General features: G+C 37.3%; 1 protein-coding gene across 2 annotated transcripts in view; it reads right to left on the bottom strand.

Moving 5' to 3' along the window:
* CD36 (CD36 molecule (thrombospondin receptor)) overlaps positions 1–15,268 on the bottom strand; it is a 27,821-nt gene extending 12,553 nt beyond the window's left edge. The window contains exons 1-4 of one of the 2 annotated variants that reach the window (XM_009882923.1): positions 15,165–15,268; positions 10,978–11,211; positions 2,566–2,726; positions 412–556 (exon numbers count right to left, since the gene is read on the bottom strand). In XM_009882923.1, the coding sequence (XP_009881225.1) occupies positions 412–556; positions 2,566–2,726; positions 10,978–11,097 (426 nt within the window). In that variant the 5' untranslated portion in view covers positions 11,098–11,211; positions 15,165–15,268. Of the gene's footprint in view, positions 1–411; positions 557–2,565; positions 2,727–10,977; positions 11,212–15,164 lie in introns of those variants that run through there. The other variant, XM_009882924.1, reaches the window with a different exon arrangement.
* Between the last annotated feature and the right edge of the window lie 620 nt (positions 15,269–15,888).

The following is a 15,888-nucleotide window of genomic DNA, read 5'->3' as shown; positions in this document are numbered from 1 at the left end:
TCATCTTGTACTGTTCATGCTGTACCTCACACAGGAAGAGAATCCATCCACAAACTCTTCATTTATTTCCACACTAAAATTGACTAGGAGGATGTTTTTTGATACATCCCATCCAAACTGATGACTTTGCTTCCATTGACAGGAACAAGTCAATTTTCTTTTAGCATTAAGATTACCCCGGGAATATAGGGAAATCTTAATATATATCCAATATGTCCTCAGATTTATTTATTTTTTTAAAAGACAGTAATACAGCTATCCTCAGTGTAGCTGACACTCATGTCATCTGAGTTCATAGAGAGGAAATCTATCCTGTGACAGTTTCAGTATTACTAATGCTAACTTCTCCCCTATTTCCTCTAGTACTTCAACATTTCAATGTGGACATTATGGTTTTGTTTCTTTACTTACAACAACAGCAAGATTGAGGCACGTGATGGTATCATTTTCTGTCCCAACAGACATGTCAGGTTCAAAACGAGCAACGTTAGGCAACATGTAGGATATTGTGCCATCAGAGTTTTCCGTGATATTTTCTTTGGGTAAATATCGCACTCTTGAAATACAAAATAAAAACATAGAATATTTTTAACACTTGGTTTTCAAGACAACACATAACCATGCCTGACTGAAATTTTTTTAAAAGTTGATGAACATTTTTGTAGATGAATGTTGAACATTTTATAACCACTGAAAGGATTCTAAACTTTTCATGTGAATATATGTAAAAATTCTATTTTCTGTAAAATATTATTCTTTTGGAAATATTTCCTTAGTGCCTAATGGAATTTTTTTTCTTGATAGTAAAATGAAAAAAAATATTTCTTTTTTATTTTTATTTCAATAATGGACCTTGTATCTTTCTATATTTTATTTTAAATTAATTATATTTTGTCATATTTTTTCTAAGCTTTCTCATGGTTGTGTGTAACTAGAAGGGGATGACTCAGAATGGTTAATAAACACTTTAACTTGTGATTTGATAGGTCTGTGTTACAACAAAACAGATTACATGTCAAATCCATAGTGAGAGTCACTTTGATAACATTTCGTATGCATGTGGAAATTTAGAATCAGTCTTCCATCTTCCAGCTGAGATTCTCATCAGCCTCTCAAGCATGTCCTGTTAGCAGATCACTAAGGTACAAATCACTGAGCTGCTGCAGTTCTGGCTTTAGCTCAGCTCTTCAAGTGCCCATCCTCTTGCTGACCCCTCTGCAGGGGCAGCATCCAGCAGGCATCATACGACTTAGTCTATGGTGTGGGCCCACAAAGCTTGTCCCAGCTCCATCCCAGAAGGGATCTTCAGGGTACTCCACCAGATCTTCCAGCTTGGCTGTGCAGGTGAGCTTGAACTCAAAATCTTCTCCTGGCTTCTCAAGACTGGGTTGCGTGCATGACATTTTAATTAATAGCCTAATGTGCAGGGTACCTCCCTGAGAGTTTGGAGAGTTGTTTTCCCATTAATGTTACTTCTAACTGGAAACAAAAGACTTACAACAAGGTTTCCCACTTCCCAACAGAACCCTGGGGACAGTTGCATTTTCAAGGTCAAGGAAGAGATTGAGAGAGAGAGAGACCCAGTGTCAGTGATTCAAGTAGACTTGATATCCCAGGTGAGCAGGACTGCAGCAGTGAGAAACGCAACAGTCATCATTTCTTACAGTCTCATCTAAGCTTCTGGGAGAGATTTTTTTCTGAGAAAACAGGCTGTTTCCTGATTTCTGTGTAACCATTTCCTATGTCTTACCAGGTACTTTATGAATCCAGGTATTGCAATGAGAAATAAATAATCTCTTTGGCATCAAAGCCCCTCAGCTTTAGATGCTGCAAACCAAAACTATCTTGCAAATATAATATACATTTCCAAAAAGAAGAAAGAAATATCTTATCATTTTAGGATAGCAATTTCATAACAAGGGAGTCAGTGATAGCTGGATATTGGGTTTAATGACTCAGGAAACGTCAACTAATCCTATGTCAACATCATATTTAAAATTATGCAAATGATTAAAAGCTTCCCGGAATGGGGATGAACTGCTGCACCTGGGCCCTAGCTAGTACATTCAGAAAAAGGAATGCTTTTGAGAGGAAAAATTGCCAAAGGAAAAGGTATAGATTAACAATAAGTCATAAAGGAGCAAAGAAACAGAACATATTATTAAAATAAATATGAGTGATACATGGGTGACAAAATAATCTCTTGGATTTAGGGCATCTGGCATATTTTCTTCTACGTAAAAAGTTGGCGAGCACTGAAGAGCAACAAATGCAAAGTGCCTGCGTGTTGTTGTGGCAAACACCTTGCTAATGAGCAATCGTTTTTCACAAGAGCAAACAGCTTCACACCCAATTACCTATTTCTATATGTGTTTTCCCAATGTGAGACCCAATACAGAAAGTGTTTGTGATTTCTGTGTGTAGCTGCAATTTAGGCATTTTTGTCAACTCTGACTAAAATACGACACTGGAATTTCAAAAACAAATTTTAACTCAGCAAAACTTTCTCTGACTTTAACAAAACTTCTGATATGAGATGTCACATATTCAGGGGGCTTTGCTTACCTGTATGTGTACGGTCCTCTTTGTTCAAGTTTTGGACGTGCTCCGAAGTCTAATACATCTGAAGGATTTAGCACATTGAAAATCCAAAATTGCCTATAAACTGAACTTCCTGGCACAAGCCAATTTTCAAAAGCAATGGTACCATTTGCAATGACAGCTTCCTAAAACGACAAAAATCAAGGCTAAAATTAACCACAGAAAATAAGTGACAAGCTGCATTTACTTTCCAGATGATTGTAGAAAACACACAAACAAACAGAAAGAAAAAATGCTATTTTATCATCAGTACGAGGCATACAGCGCACATTTTTTGCATAGTAAATAAAATCACACTTAAGCGACTCCCCCTAAAATATGTTAACACAAAGCTGATATAATTGCTATTGTAGCCAGCAGCAAAACTTTCCTACTGCTGCGGTCAAGCATTGCTTTTGTTCCCAAATACTTGCCAAATCCATTGATTAGTGTAAAAAGAAAATCTTTGAATGACTGAAAGATACCCATCGGTTTTCAGAATCCACAAACTACTTTTCATACGTTTGCAAATAGCCCAGGGAATGAAATGAGAATTCTCTCTGAGCATTACTCAAGAAATAAGTAATTTTGCACCCAGAGAAAGCAAATAGTGTTCTTGCAGGACTGTTCTTTTTGTCAGAAAACTCATGTCACCAAAGCTGAGACTTTCTAAGAAATATTTCTAGTTTTGATAACATTTTGTTAGGGAAGTTTCCAAGGTCTAGGGAATGAGGGCAACATAAGGTATAAGGACAAGACAGGACATCAGGAACCAGTCTAGAGTAACCAACAGCTTTATGTTTGTGGTACTCAACTACAATATGGTAAATGTGTATTCAGTCCTTGGGACTGTACAGTGAGAAGGGGAGTTTGAAGGTATGTTTCCTATATTGTCAGGGGAATGAGTGCTTTGCCTGGTCTACATCAGGCCTTTTTCTATATTATTTTCCCAAAGCCCTGGCATAATGTAGCTTTTGCCCTTGGTGGTAAAAATTCAGAAAAGTTTTTTCAATAAGAATTAAAATCTAGGCTGCCTGGATCCAACATATAAAATGCTCTTTTTATTAGAGTGGTGCAATATTAATTAGTTAATTTGCACAGCTCATAGAGTACCAGGAATTAAAAGGTTAGAATCTCCCCAGTTAGCAAGAAAGCATTTTAAATTACAAGTTGCTACATCTTCTTTCTAGCCTAAGTTTCTGCCTTTAGAGTTTTCTTAGCAAGGACCATCAAAAAAAAAGGGTACTGCCAATTAAGAACCACTGCAGTTAGAAATGAATACCATGCCTTGGAGAACTCGTACCACAGGCAGGGCTTTGTCTGTGGAAAGCCTCTTTGTATGGTGGAGTTGCAGATGCCCTGCTGGTGGTGTAAAGCACTGGGCTTGCTGTCTGAATATCTGCTATGATTTACGTGCATTTGTGTGAGAGGGGAAGGAACCTTTCGCACAGCAAATGTGTTATCAGCTTGAGGTCTTGAACTCAGACCCAACAGCTAAAGTTCTCTTCAGCTTTGTTTTGCAAATCTCAGGAGGCCAAAGACTACCACAGCTGTGATCCAGCATGGGGCAGACCACCTCCTTGGTGAAGACAGAAAAGCTTACGTGATTTGGAAATCACCTTTGCAGTTTCCGCAGAAAATTGCTCAAAGGATCTGGGAGAAGCAGACTGATATAAAGAAAGGCGCAACTCAGTCTGCTCAGAGTCTGTCTGTGATCTGTACTCAGCAGGGTCCTGGGATGGGGGCAGATGCCAGGATTCAACCTCCTGCCTCTGTGTAACTGGGATAGGAAAAGGGTTAAGGACTCCTGGCAGCTTGGTCAAGAGGACAACCTAGACTCCTGGTCAAGAGGACAACCTAGTCTCTATAGAAGTTGACAACACACAGGCACAGAGGTGAACAAAGAAGTTTCAACCTTGTGACAATAGATTTTAAAGTAGTGTTACTTACTTCTTAAAAGTTTTCCCTTACATCCGTTCCTCCCTCCCCTTATAACCCCTTTCTAGGGGTTCTAGCAGCAGAGAACGATATGCTAACTCCTCTGCCACTGCAGAGTTGGCTCAGAGTGCCTGAGCCGTCGGAACTCTCCTCCCATCCTGGAGAGGCACAGAAATAGTCCCCCACCTGCCTTCAGTTTTAGACATTTGAGGCATTTTGAAAGATATTTCCTTTGCAATAGTCAAACCTTATGACTTTGTTGACTTGGAAGAATATAAGGAACATGCTTCCTCACAGCTTCCTCCATGTAAATGATCTTACTTTTTCCAAAGGGTGGATCTTTGTCTCTAATCCTCTCTCTGCTACTGCAGGGAAAGCTAAGAGCGTGCAGGACTTTATACCAGTTTATACCAGGACAACTTTCCATGTAAACTGAGACTGTAGACTATGTGACAAACATTTCATGTACTTTCTGTACAGCCCCTGACCGCACTTTACAATACTATGTACTTTCTTATCAATCTAGAACAAATCCGCTGACCACCTAAAGAGGTGGGGTATTTCATCCCAGAATAACTACTATGTTCATATTATACCCTTTGGAAACGCCAACAGAGAAAAAATGCTTTGGCCGTGATACGAAGAGGTCCCTGGGTCTGAAGTACATGGGACAGCCAGGTCACAAGGAGTTACTGTGTGAATTTGCAGCCCACCATTTACTCTGTGCTAATGCCACTGTGGACGCTCTTGGGGGATGCTTCAAGAGGACAACTGGTCCAACCTGACAGTGCTGCATCCAAAGGGGGAAGATGGCTCTCACAGCTCCCAGTACTTGATCCACGTGCCTCTCCCTTCCTCTGTGCCAGCTCTCATTCCTCAGAGAGCTGTTTCTGCCTGCTGGACTGGAGGTAGATTAGTTCCTTTTTTTTTCTTTTGTTGGGTTACCTTTCTACCAGTGAGACGCTTGGCTGGGTGGTGTGGGTAGGGGGAAGGATCAGATAAGAGTTAAAACAAGGGAAGCAGCAGGACAAAAGAGGGAGGGGGAGGAAGGGAGCAATATCATTATTTTCGGTGGCATTCAGCCATTATTGTTAATAACATTTCTCCCACAAAGGAGGTGCGTATGATTCTCTGTCACATACTTCAAGAGTGCAAATGGTGGGTTAAAGGGGAAGAAAATCTGCCTCTGCCTTTATTCATGTCTTCATTTAATAAAACTAATATCCTCACACCAGCAAGCCCTTGGGTTTCGGCTGTCTGATCACTGGTGAGACCAGCCCTAAATATTACCCTTCTCTACGGCTGGTCACTTGTATATTCCCCAAATAACACTGCCATGCTTTGGGATATTATGAAAGGTAGGGTGATTTGGGAAACTACTAATTTGCAATTGATAATACGAATCACTTCTCAACTCCCTAGTCAACCTACATCAGCTCTAATATCTTAGGAAATAGTTAACTATTGTTAGCAAAAGTAGTTATACAGTATGTAATTGCTACACAGTCAAGTTCATCTCATGACCTAACTGTGCAAGAGTGAGTGAAATCAATGGGAACTTTAACCCCTTTTGCTTCTGACACAATTTTTCCCCCATTTGTGGTGGCAATACTGGTGAACTGGCAATACATAAACTCAAGAAATGCTGAGCAGTCAGCAGTAGAAGCTTGCTGTACTTTGTTGCTTTATCCTAAATTCAGCCATCTTTCTGATGAAGAAATAGAAAATGTAAGACAAAGTTGCTGTCTTGACAAAGGATCTGGCCAGATGGACAAAAGATGCCATTTTCAGGGAACTGACATGACATGAATACTTTGAGCGGTCACAAAATTTTTACTGGTTTATCTCTATGTGTTGTATGTGTTGGGCTGCATATGTAAGCTGGAAGAAACAAACAACACAATTCTGTAAAACTGAATAAGATAAGTTCCAAGAAAGCAGGTAATCTTCTTCCATTTTGCAGCTGAAAGTACAAATAGCCATTTGTTACTTTTTAAGCAATGATTATTAGCTTATTATTAGCCGTTCTATTCAATCTTTGTTGGATCAAAACATTTATTCCTTTTTCAGTCCTTGATCATAAAAAATAATGGAAGCCAATCAAGTTTATCATTGATAATGCTGGAATATGTGTGATTAGATCACTTATGTTCTGTTAAGATCCAGCAGTTGCTCTGGCTTCATTAGCGTAGATAGAGAAGTAGCATATGAAAGTCACAAACAATTTTAAATTAGAAGTGTTTTCTATGCCTCCAGTGGATAAGGAGATACACTTTGGCCAATCATACATAAGAGAGATGTAGAGAGACAGATGGCTAAATATAATAATAGCCAAAATTGATAGCTTTATTTCTAAAAATAGCTGAGACTAACCCTGAGGACTCTACAGAAAGAGTGCAGCACTGAGGTATTGTGGCAAATTATACACCATTCTGTATTACCAATTCATCAGGAATTCAATATCTTAAGTAACATTATGTGGCTTCTGTTAACCTCCTGAGCTCATACTCTCAGGCAGAAAGCAAAAGCTCTTAGAGAAGTGTTGATAAATACCTTTCTTGCAAATGAATCAGCTACCAATGGGTTTGAGTGGTCAGACCTAGCTGGAAACAAAAAGCTGATCAGCTGAAAAAAAAAAGATTATCATAACTGAAATGATAGGAATTTTGCCTAAATAAATAATCTTGTTTTAAGGGAGGGAAAGGCAAAAAGTAGTAATTGAGCCAAATATCTCCTTTCATCAATATCAGATGAAAGCTTTCTGATTTGCTGTTTTGAATTCACCTTTCATTTTTGTATTTTTTTTAATGTTACACATGATGATGTCTAATAATAATGATAACAGACATGATAATGTGCAACCAAAATGAAAGAACTTCAAAACCTTCATGTTTCACTCCTAACTTACAAGGACAGTTTTCTAAACCCCTAAGGCCTTCATGGAAAGCATTTCTCCCCTCTGGATAGATTCAGTGTTTGGGAAACTAGGATTTTTGCTCTTTGGCGCTGAAATTTAAAGGCACCTTTAAAGGGGGAAGTCTCCTTTCCCTGAATAGTATCAGAGCTGAAATATCTTAGCACCAATCCTGTTCAGTGGATCCCTGCCAAGATGCTGCTGGTGGTGGTGTCATTTTGAGTGTGCTCTTCAAGTAACTGCTTCTTTGAAGAGCCCTTAAAAGATTCAGAAAATATATATAATGTTGAAAATGTTTAAAACCCTGCCCCCCGCTGGAGGCAGGAGTGGAAACAGCTTATCCAAAAAAGATGTGAGACACAGGTAATGCAGTCCGGGGTTGGAAAACATAGCAATGTGTTTTGTGTTGAAGCAGAGATGTACGTTAATGAACTGGAACACATGAAGCAACATCTTGATGTTCCATGTTACATGGACTTGGTTTGGGTTGTCCACCTGTATGCTGTTCATGGGGGGAGAATGGCACCTGCCTGCTAGGAGATAACAGCCTATACCCTGAGAGTCTCTGCCAAATTTCTAAGGGCACCTGAGATTGTCTATACACTTGCAGATGCTCTCTCTTTGCTGCAACAGCCGTCTGCAGCCTTACAGCAAAATATGTTCCTCAGTGTTTGCTCAGGCTAATCTCTCAATGACTGCAATAAAGGAGAAATGAGGCTGGTAGGGTTTGGTAAGCTGCAAGGGTGTGTGCTTAAGGGAAGCACTCTCAGGCTTCTGCTGTCAGCAGAACAAGAATGGTAGGAACTATTGATTGCATTGATTTTTTAAATCAAAGTTGTCTCTATTTATTGGCAGATGCTAAGAATCTCAACTGGACTTGCTGGAGAGCAAATTGATGATAATGGGATTTGGCTCAACCTTGACAACAAGTTAATTTATGACAATTTGACTTGTTATACGATGAAGTGTGCTAAAACTATTCATTCAGGAGAAAAAAAAAATCAACATTTGTTTCTGTAATCCAGCAATAACATTTTATAGCAAGTTTCATTTACTCTAGAACTGTAGACCTGGTCTTACTGTGTTGCTGTCAACTTGTGCAAAGAACTGGGATTTACTCTGTGATAGGATAGCTGGACGAACAACTAGGGGTCTTTTTTCAAGCTTTGGACTGTGCAGAAGACATGATTTTGCATATAATGGTGATATTCGAAACAGTTTTTCCCTTTTATTAAAAATGTGTCATTTTGACATTTCTTTTCACCAAATGGGTGAGGAGCCAAGATTAGGATTTGCCTCATGAGTCCAAATGGAAATACAAATGCTTATAGACCATATCTGAGAGAACATCTTGCGCACTAGGTTGTTTCCTGTCCTAGAGTCTCTGTTCTTGGGAAATTCCAAATAAAGTTGTCATTTAAGTTGATCTGTTTCTACCAAACATTTCCTTAAAAATGACATTTCCAAAAGTGAAAGATTTCAGAAAAAAAAAATATTTTCAGCATGCTCTGCTCAGCAGACCTGTTTCCTTTACAGTCAGCTCTATATTTATCTTAAATATAACTGCAGTGAATAACAAATATTTGTTTTTCTTACTAGCCCTTTCATCAACACAAGTTCATCAGAATTAGTTAGATTCAAGTCCCTCTTGAGCATCTGCTGAACTGATGACATATTTCAGCTGTTGCACCTTGGCATATCTTTTCTGAAAAGGAATTGTCTTACAGTCTCATGGTCCCACTAAAGAGACAGTGTGATAAATAGGAGAAAAATAATCCTGTATGACTTCTGCTTAGGAAAAAAACTACCTATAAATATAAATATCTATATATAACTATAAATAAATCCTCTGCAAATTTACTTTTTTTCTGTTTTGCATGAATACTGATACAATTTTTCCTCTTTATATAAATCAAACAAGCTGCCTTGAAACAGGTACAAGCATCTGGAACATGATCACAATGCAGAAAATTATAAAGAGGTTGGGGAAAAAAATTACTCTGCCTAATACTTTGCCACTAAGAACTCATGCAGGTATAATTTCATATGCAGACATTTGCAAACCATGCCGTATAACTGGTTCATTATTATAAATAAACAGATGAACACATAAAATTGCTAATATGTGTAATTTGCTTTGAAAATACTTAATGGCAGAAGACAACACTCTGGATTAACTCAAAGTAAATACTTAATGTAAGGAGATGATACACACTTTTAAAACTATAAGCTTTTTAGAAAATCTGCCATTTTCTCAATATTTCAATAAATTAAAATTATTTGCAAATATAGAGACTATGGCTTTTTTGTAATATTTTACAATGTGGATGAGACATTATCTAGTCAGAATTTTTTTTTTATTCTCCATAAACATGAAAATTTCATGAAAAATACAATAAGAATTGGAATATTTCTCTACATTTAGGTTTTCATTAAGTTTGTTGACAAAATCAAAATGTTACACAGAAACCTTTTTTTTTTTTTCTTTTTTTTTAAAAAAGTAGTGATAGAATCTAGACAGGTCCTCAACAGACAGTTTAATATTTCCCGGCAGTTCATATATCCACCTCCTCAACTGACTTCAACAGCTGTTGAGTCAAAGGCAGTCTTCCAGAGGGGCCTTTGAATAGGTATCTCCAAGGTCTCCACAGTCTTCAGTGCCACAGCAGATCGTTAAGAGGACTAACCATCAGCCAAAGACCTTAAGGTTTCTAGATTTTTTACTGTAGGAGAGCCAACCTTGGCTGCAGTGACCCCAAGGGGACTCCATGGCGGACAGCCCAGGGCTTCCATGGTCTTTCACTCCAGATTACTCCATGGTTTAGACCCTCAGTTATATACCCTTTTCACCCAAGATTTAACAAATTAACTTTGTATTTGTCTTTAAAGACAAAACTAGATTTTAAAGAAATAAAATTATGTAAAAAATAAGAAAAAATTGTGTCTGCCGGGTCTACAACACTCCAATTCTTCTTCACGCTCCTTGAGTCAAGGAGATGAATACAATCAGATCCTGTAGTCTTGTGGAGAACATTGACTTGGATCATATACTCACAGATGTGAGCTGAATGCATGTAAGTGTAGGATTAGCTTCTGAAGCATCATGTTTGTTTAGATTTTTTGCAGTCAGTATATAAATATAAGTGCATGGAGTCAGTACCAAAATAAGAAAAAAATGCAGAAAAATAAGTAAGTGGATCATCATGGGGAAAAAAACAAAAGAAATTAGAAAAAAAAACATAATAAAAATTAAAAAATGTTTAAATTACATTACTGAAAACACATCTTGATAACAATATTTTGGTTTCTCATGCGACGCATGAAAGACAGCAGGCAAGTAAACATGAAAATATAATTAACACATTAAAAAAATATTGCTGCAGCATCTATTCCCAGGGCAGTTTGGATTGCATATATTACAAAAACTAGGTTTAATAAAGAAAAAAAAGGAAAAAAAGCAGAAACAGAACACAAGATTTAGAAATAATAACTATTCAATAACCACACACAATATATATTGAAAAAAAAAAGGAAAAAACTTGTACCTTTTTTATTGCTTTGCCTATAAGGTTATCTCCAAGCGGTATCAGAACTCCACCGAAGATAGCCAGCACAGCACCGATGATGGCCCCAGTGAGAAGCCCACAGTTCCTGTTACAGACCATTCCTCTTCTTTGTCAGGGTGCAGACAGACTATGTAAAAATATCCTTGCTGTAAGGCTTGATGGTTTTTTCTCACTTGTTGGTCCCAACAGACTCACTGATCTTCCTGAGAGAAGCTGCTAATATAAGGAGAGAGTGAACAAAAATCACATTCCAAAGCTCAAAGTACAAAGTGCATGAGGTGAAGCAGGTAGGAAGATAACATGTCAAAACCAGCCAGCCAGTGGCAACCAGTGCCAAGAAAAAGAAAAAAAAAAAGTTGCACGTACTTTTTGCAAGACTTTTTTTTTTTTTTTTTTGGCTCTGTTTCATTAGGGCAAACTGACATAATTACTATTCAGCTGACACTCTTCCTGAGGCAAGCACCTTCTTTAAAATCTGTCTGTGCCAAAGGAGGAGGTTATAGCGCTCTGTTTTGTCGCAGCCTGCAATGCCCATGGCTCCCACTTCAGGCAAAACCAGGAGTTTACACCACGAGTGTGAGCTACCCAGGCTGTTTCTGCACTGGGCCAGGAAGGAAGTCCTCAAGGTCCACCAGCACCTTGGTGGGAATGGCAGCTTCTAATTGGAGGCATGTATAAGAAATCTGTCTCTCCAGATCTCTGTCAGTGCACAGTCTACTACTAAAGGGATAAAACTTCGTTTCAGCTACTTCATGATAAAGGCATGGCTGGATTTTCCTTTTAGAGCGGCATTCTTACCATCGCCCAGTTTCATCAATCCCAATTGCCTTACAGAAAGGCAGACTACTTAAAGGGAGTCTAGATTTTGATCGCTGAAAGATGTAACACCGTGTATTTCAAGATCATTCAGTCTCAGGAAAAAAAAAATAATGTCTGCAATTACTTGTTGGAAAACAACATTTGCTGGTAATATGTGCTAACATAGCTTAAGATCCAGCCCCTATTGAAAGGTGTTGTAAAGAAAATCAGAATGATACCAGTGTTGAGAGTTATGGTAAAACATAAGCTCCCAGTGATATTTTTTCCTGTTTGTTACTGTTTATGAATAACTGAGACGAAGAGCTGCCTAATTCACAAGTTAGTCTTGCTCAGGAATTAATCACATCCACAAAATTTGCAAGTTTGTTATTTGCATTAGACCTCCAGCTAACAGAAAATCTGCTGGTTTCTGCTTTAGATGTCATTGTCCATATCCTTTTTATTCTTACCAGTTTCTGTTTGTTAACATGTGATCATCTCTAAATCAATTTTAAAGCCGCTATTAGTTGCAGAGTTAATTACGCATTCAAGGACAAACACAGAGAGCAAAGGAAAACAGAAAGATTGAGCAGAGGGAGAACTCAACCTGAATTCCCCTTTTACTCATGTAGATTAAAGGGATAAAAAATCTTCATTAATTTCTAAATAGTAAATCAGATGTAGGAATAGCATGTGTTTTATTTTCATAAATGCAGTTATGAGGTCCTTTTATTAAAAATAGAACACATACAGCATGCACTGACATATAAGGTACCATAGTCAGCAGGCTAATGATGTATCCTCCCATGTCCTACCAAACTCACAATTATATTATGCCCATACCTGAGCCCATACTACTCCTTTCATCTGCACTGGAAACCCACTTTTTGCCTGCTCTTGCACTAGCAGCAGTTTATGGCTCCCTTGCCATTCACTGGGACTATTTCTGTACCTTTGAGCTCGTTTGGTATTTTAATAATTTCTCCTTGGATATTTGCAAGCAGAATGACCAAAAGACTACTTCCAATCACAGAAAAATACCTTTCCTATAGAAGTCAGCCAGTCCATCCACCTGCCACCAGGTCATTCCTTGTGGTTCCCACAACAAAACTTTACCCTTTGATTGCTTTACCTGCACATATAAGGAACCAAGAAAGAAACCAGACTTGGCTAAAGTTTTTGATTTTCACTAGGGACTAAGGAGAGTCTCTTTACAGCTGTAAACCTGGCTTTTCTGCTGGAGGAGGTACACCTTATTTGAACCGCAGGGTAAATTAGTTGCTTCCCACTCTACCAGCTCTGTTACTTTGTGCCTTTGCCAAGAACAGCAACAGAAACTCATCAAAGGGGTAAGATTAAGAAAAAAAATCAATTTTCGCAAACTTTTCATGAAACATGTTGCACTTTTCACAAATATAACTGAAAGACGACTTGACTGAATTATAAAAACACTGAGTTATTAAAGGCTCTTTGATACAGTGGATGGATACATAACATGGCCAATGGCAAACTTCAAAGCAAACTCAAGCTAGAAATTCATCAGACTTGAAGAACTTTTAAGTGAAAGTCACTAGGATCAACTCTTATATCTTTGTATATATGTTCAGATCAGCATCTTTAGTGTGGCAAAAGAAGAACTGTAATATGGGTATGCAAATCATTGGATAAGTGGTGTGGATATTTAAAAATCTGACTGCTTTTATACCTTGTAGAAAATCTAAGGAGAAGCAGAAATTTTCAATGAAATCAAATTCTGAAAAGTACATATTTCAAGTTGATTTTTTTCCCCAGTGACATCTATTCTAGCAATTATTTTTTTTTAAAAGTGTGGAAATAAGCATTTTAAATTTTATTTCTTCCATAAGTGTTTAAAAAGAGCTTTTAGACATTGTCAAACTTTTTCTTGGTTTACATACTGAAGCTTTTCAAATTCAACAGAAGTACACCTTCCACCAAAATGTATTTCCATCTAAGTTTCTACAAGCTGTTCCAATGGATTTTTTTTGTGTTAGGCAGACTAAGTATCTCTCATAAGCACTAGCAATAAACAGCTAGAAAGCAACTGGCTGCTAATAACTTGTGTCTATTCCAAGCTTTTGCAAATTGTAAAATATTCACCCTTCTCCCACCAAATACAATGCAATAGCAGTCTAGACATATCTCCATTTATGCAATCCAAATTATCCGTTACACAACTGCAATGAAGAGCACTCACAACATTACACTCAATTTCACAAAGAAGTCAACAAGCTATTCTCATCTACCACAACCAAATGTAAAAAATGAAGATTAAAGTAGAATTTTCCAATAAAAATGGAGTTGTGTCTGGGAATTCATATTCAAGCAAAAATTATTGACCTGAAGCAGAACTGAAGGTACCATAACAAAATTAGATATTGTCTATGAGACTATAGTATCATTTAAAGTTAGATTTGACTACAGGATTAATAAGAATTTTCACCCGATTCTAGAGCAAAGGGTATGTACTTTTTAATATTGTTTCAAATGTCCTTACTAGAATATTGACAATGGAAATGGTCCATTAAAATCTCTGAAAAGACAATTTATTAGCGACTGAATAGAAGGAAAGATACAAAACGTTATTAAACTTTTTCTTCTCTACTTTAACTTATACTTCTGTACATGTCAGTTTAAAGAAAGCCCTTATAAAAATCAAAGAATTTTATCTGTATTTTCCTAATGATTTCTCCAGCTCTAATAGTAATTTTTAAACTTTGCTTGACATGGCATTATTTCAGTTCTGACTGATTTATTGCCTTAAATGAGAGCAACTACATGGGGAAGAAGTAGTGTGCATAGTGAAAATTAAAATGAGTTTTGAAAATTCCTGTTAAGAGTTACAACCCAAACCCATGGTATTTCTTGAAACATAATTACAGTTTATCCAAGGTCACATATTGGGATTAAAAATCCTGAAATTATTAAGAGACACATTTGCAGGGAAGAGGTTATTTCTGCTTTTTTTTTTTTTAATCTTTGACATACTTTGAAATTATAGTTTTGAGCTTTTAATCTGCAACAGTCAATGCTACAAATATCACTTTAAAAAGATTCATTTCTTATAAAGTCACTTAACTCCAGAACTGCAGTTTCAAGAATATTAAATATCAAAAGACACATACAATTGGGAAAGCCAGCAATACTGAACATAAAATACCATTGCTAACACAGTAATGAAGCATTTCACTAATACATGTAAAATTTCACTGTTTCTTGCAGAAAGCTTTGCAAAATCCTGCCATTTTATTTTATATTACAAATAAATATTTTCAAGACCTTTCCATCCATTGGTTTTAAAACTATTTCTGAGGAAAACCCTCTGATTTTAAACGTATCGTATGACTCACCTTGAATAAGGGCAACTGACTTTTCAGCTGAACGTGCAAGTGCTTAACACATGACTTGCATCAAGTTACGAGAAGGCAAGCAGCTAAATCTCCCCACCAAGCACATAGCCTCAAAACTCTGAGGGAGTGTTTATATATTCCAAGAGACGTCAGTTCCCTCTTTATCTTTTTGCCAGAAGAAAAAGTTAAGTTGTATTGGTGCTGGGGGTGGGGGTTGGGGGGCGGGGGGGCGCGTTATTTTTACAGTCTGACTAAAAGCCGCTACCTACATCTCGTGGTAATATAGTTAGCAGCTGCAATCTTTGTCAAATTTTGATCCAAGTGAGTCAAAGGTCAAGGAGACTAAAGGGTAACTTACTTATTTGGTTCCTGGTCACTTCTCTAATATCCATTTGCTTTAAAACTGCTCATATTAGCAAGTTATGACTAACCAGTTCCTGATATCTTCTTTAAGATAAAGAATATTTTCAAATATTCTTTGCTATATAGCATGCTCTGCTGTATAAATAAAGCCTTACTACTGCAGTCATTCTCTGTGAAAATACAGACTAAGCACCTTTACAGCTTAATCATAGTGATAGTGTATTTTCAAGTAATAAAAATCAGGAAATGTCAGAATATTTTTAAAAGATTTTTTTATTTCACAGGTTGGATTACAACATTTCCTCACAAAACACTAAGGCTCTTCCCCTTTTGCTGCAAGTTCAACAAACTTCAACCCAGA

Source organism: Charadrius vociferus, unplaced genomic scaffold (genome assembly GCF_000708025.1).
Source record: "Charadrius vociferus isolate BGI_N301 unplaced genomic scaffold, ASM70802v2 scaffold32, whole genome shotgun sequence".
NCBI lineage: Eukaryota > Metazoa > Chordata > Aves > Charadriiformes > Charadriidae > Charadrius > Charadrius vociferus.
Note: the sequence above shows the minus strand (reverse complement) of the source record. Positions and strands in the feature narration are given on the sequence as shown.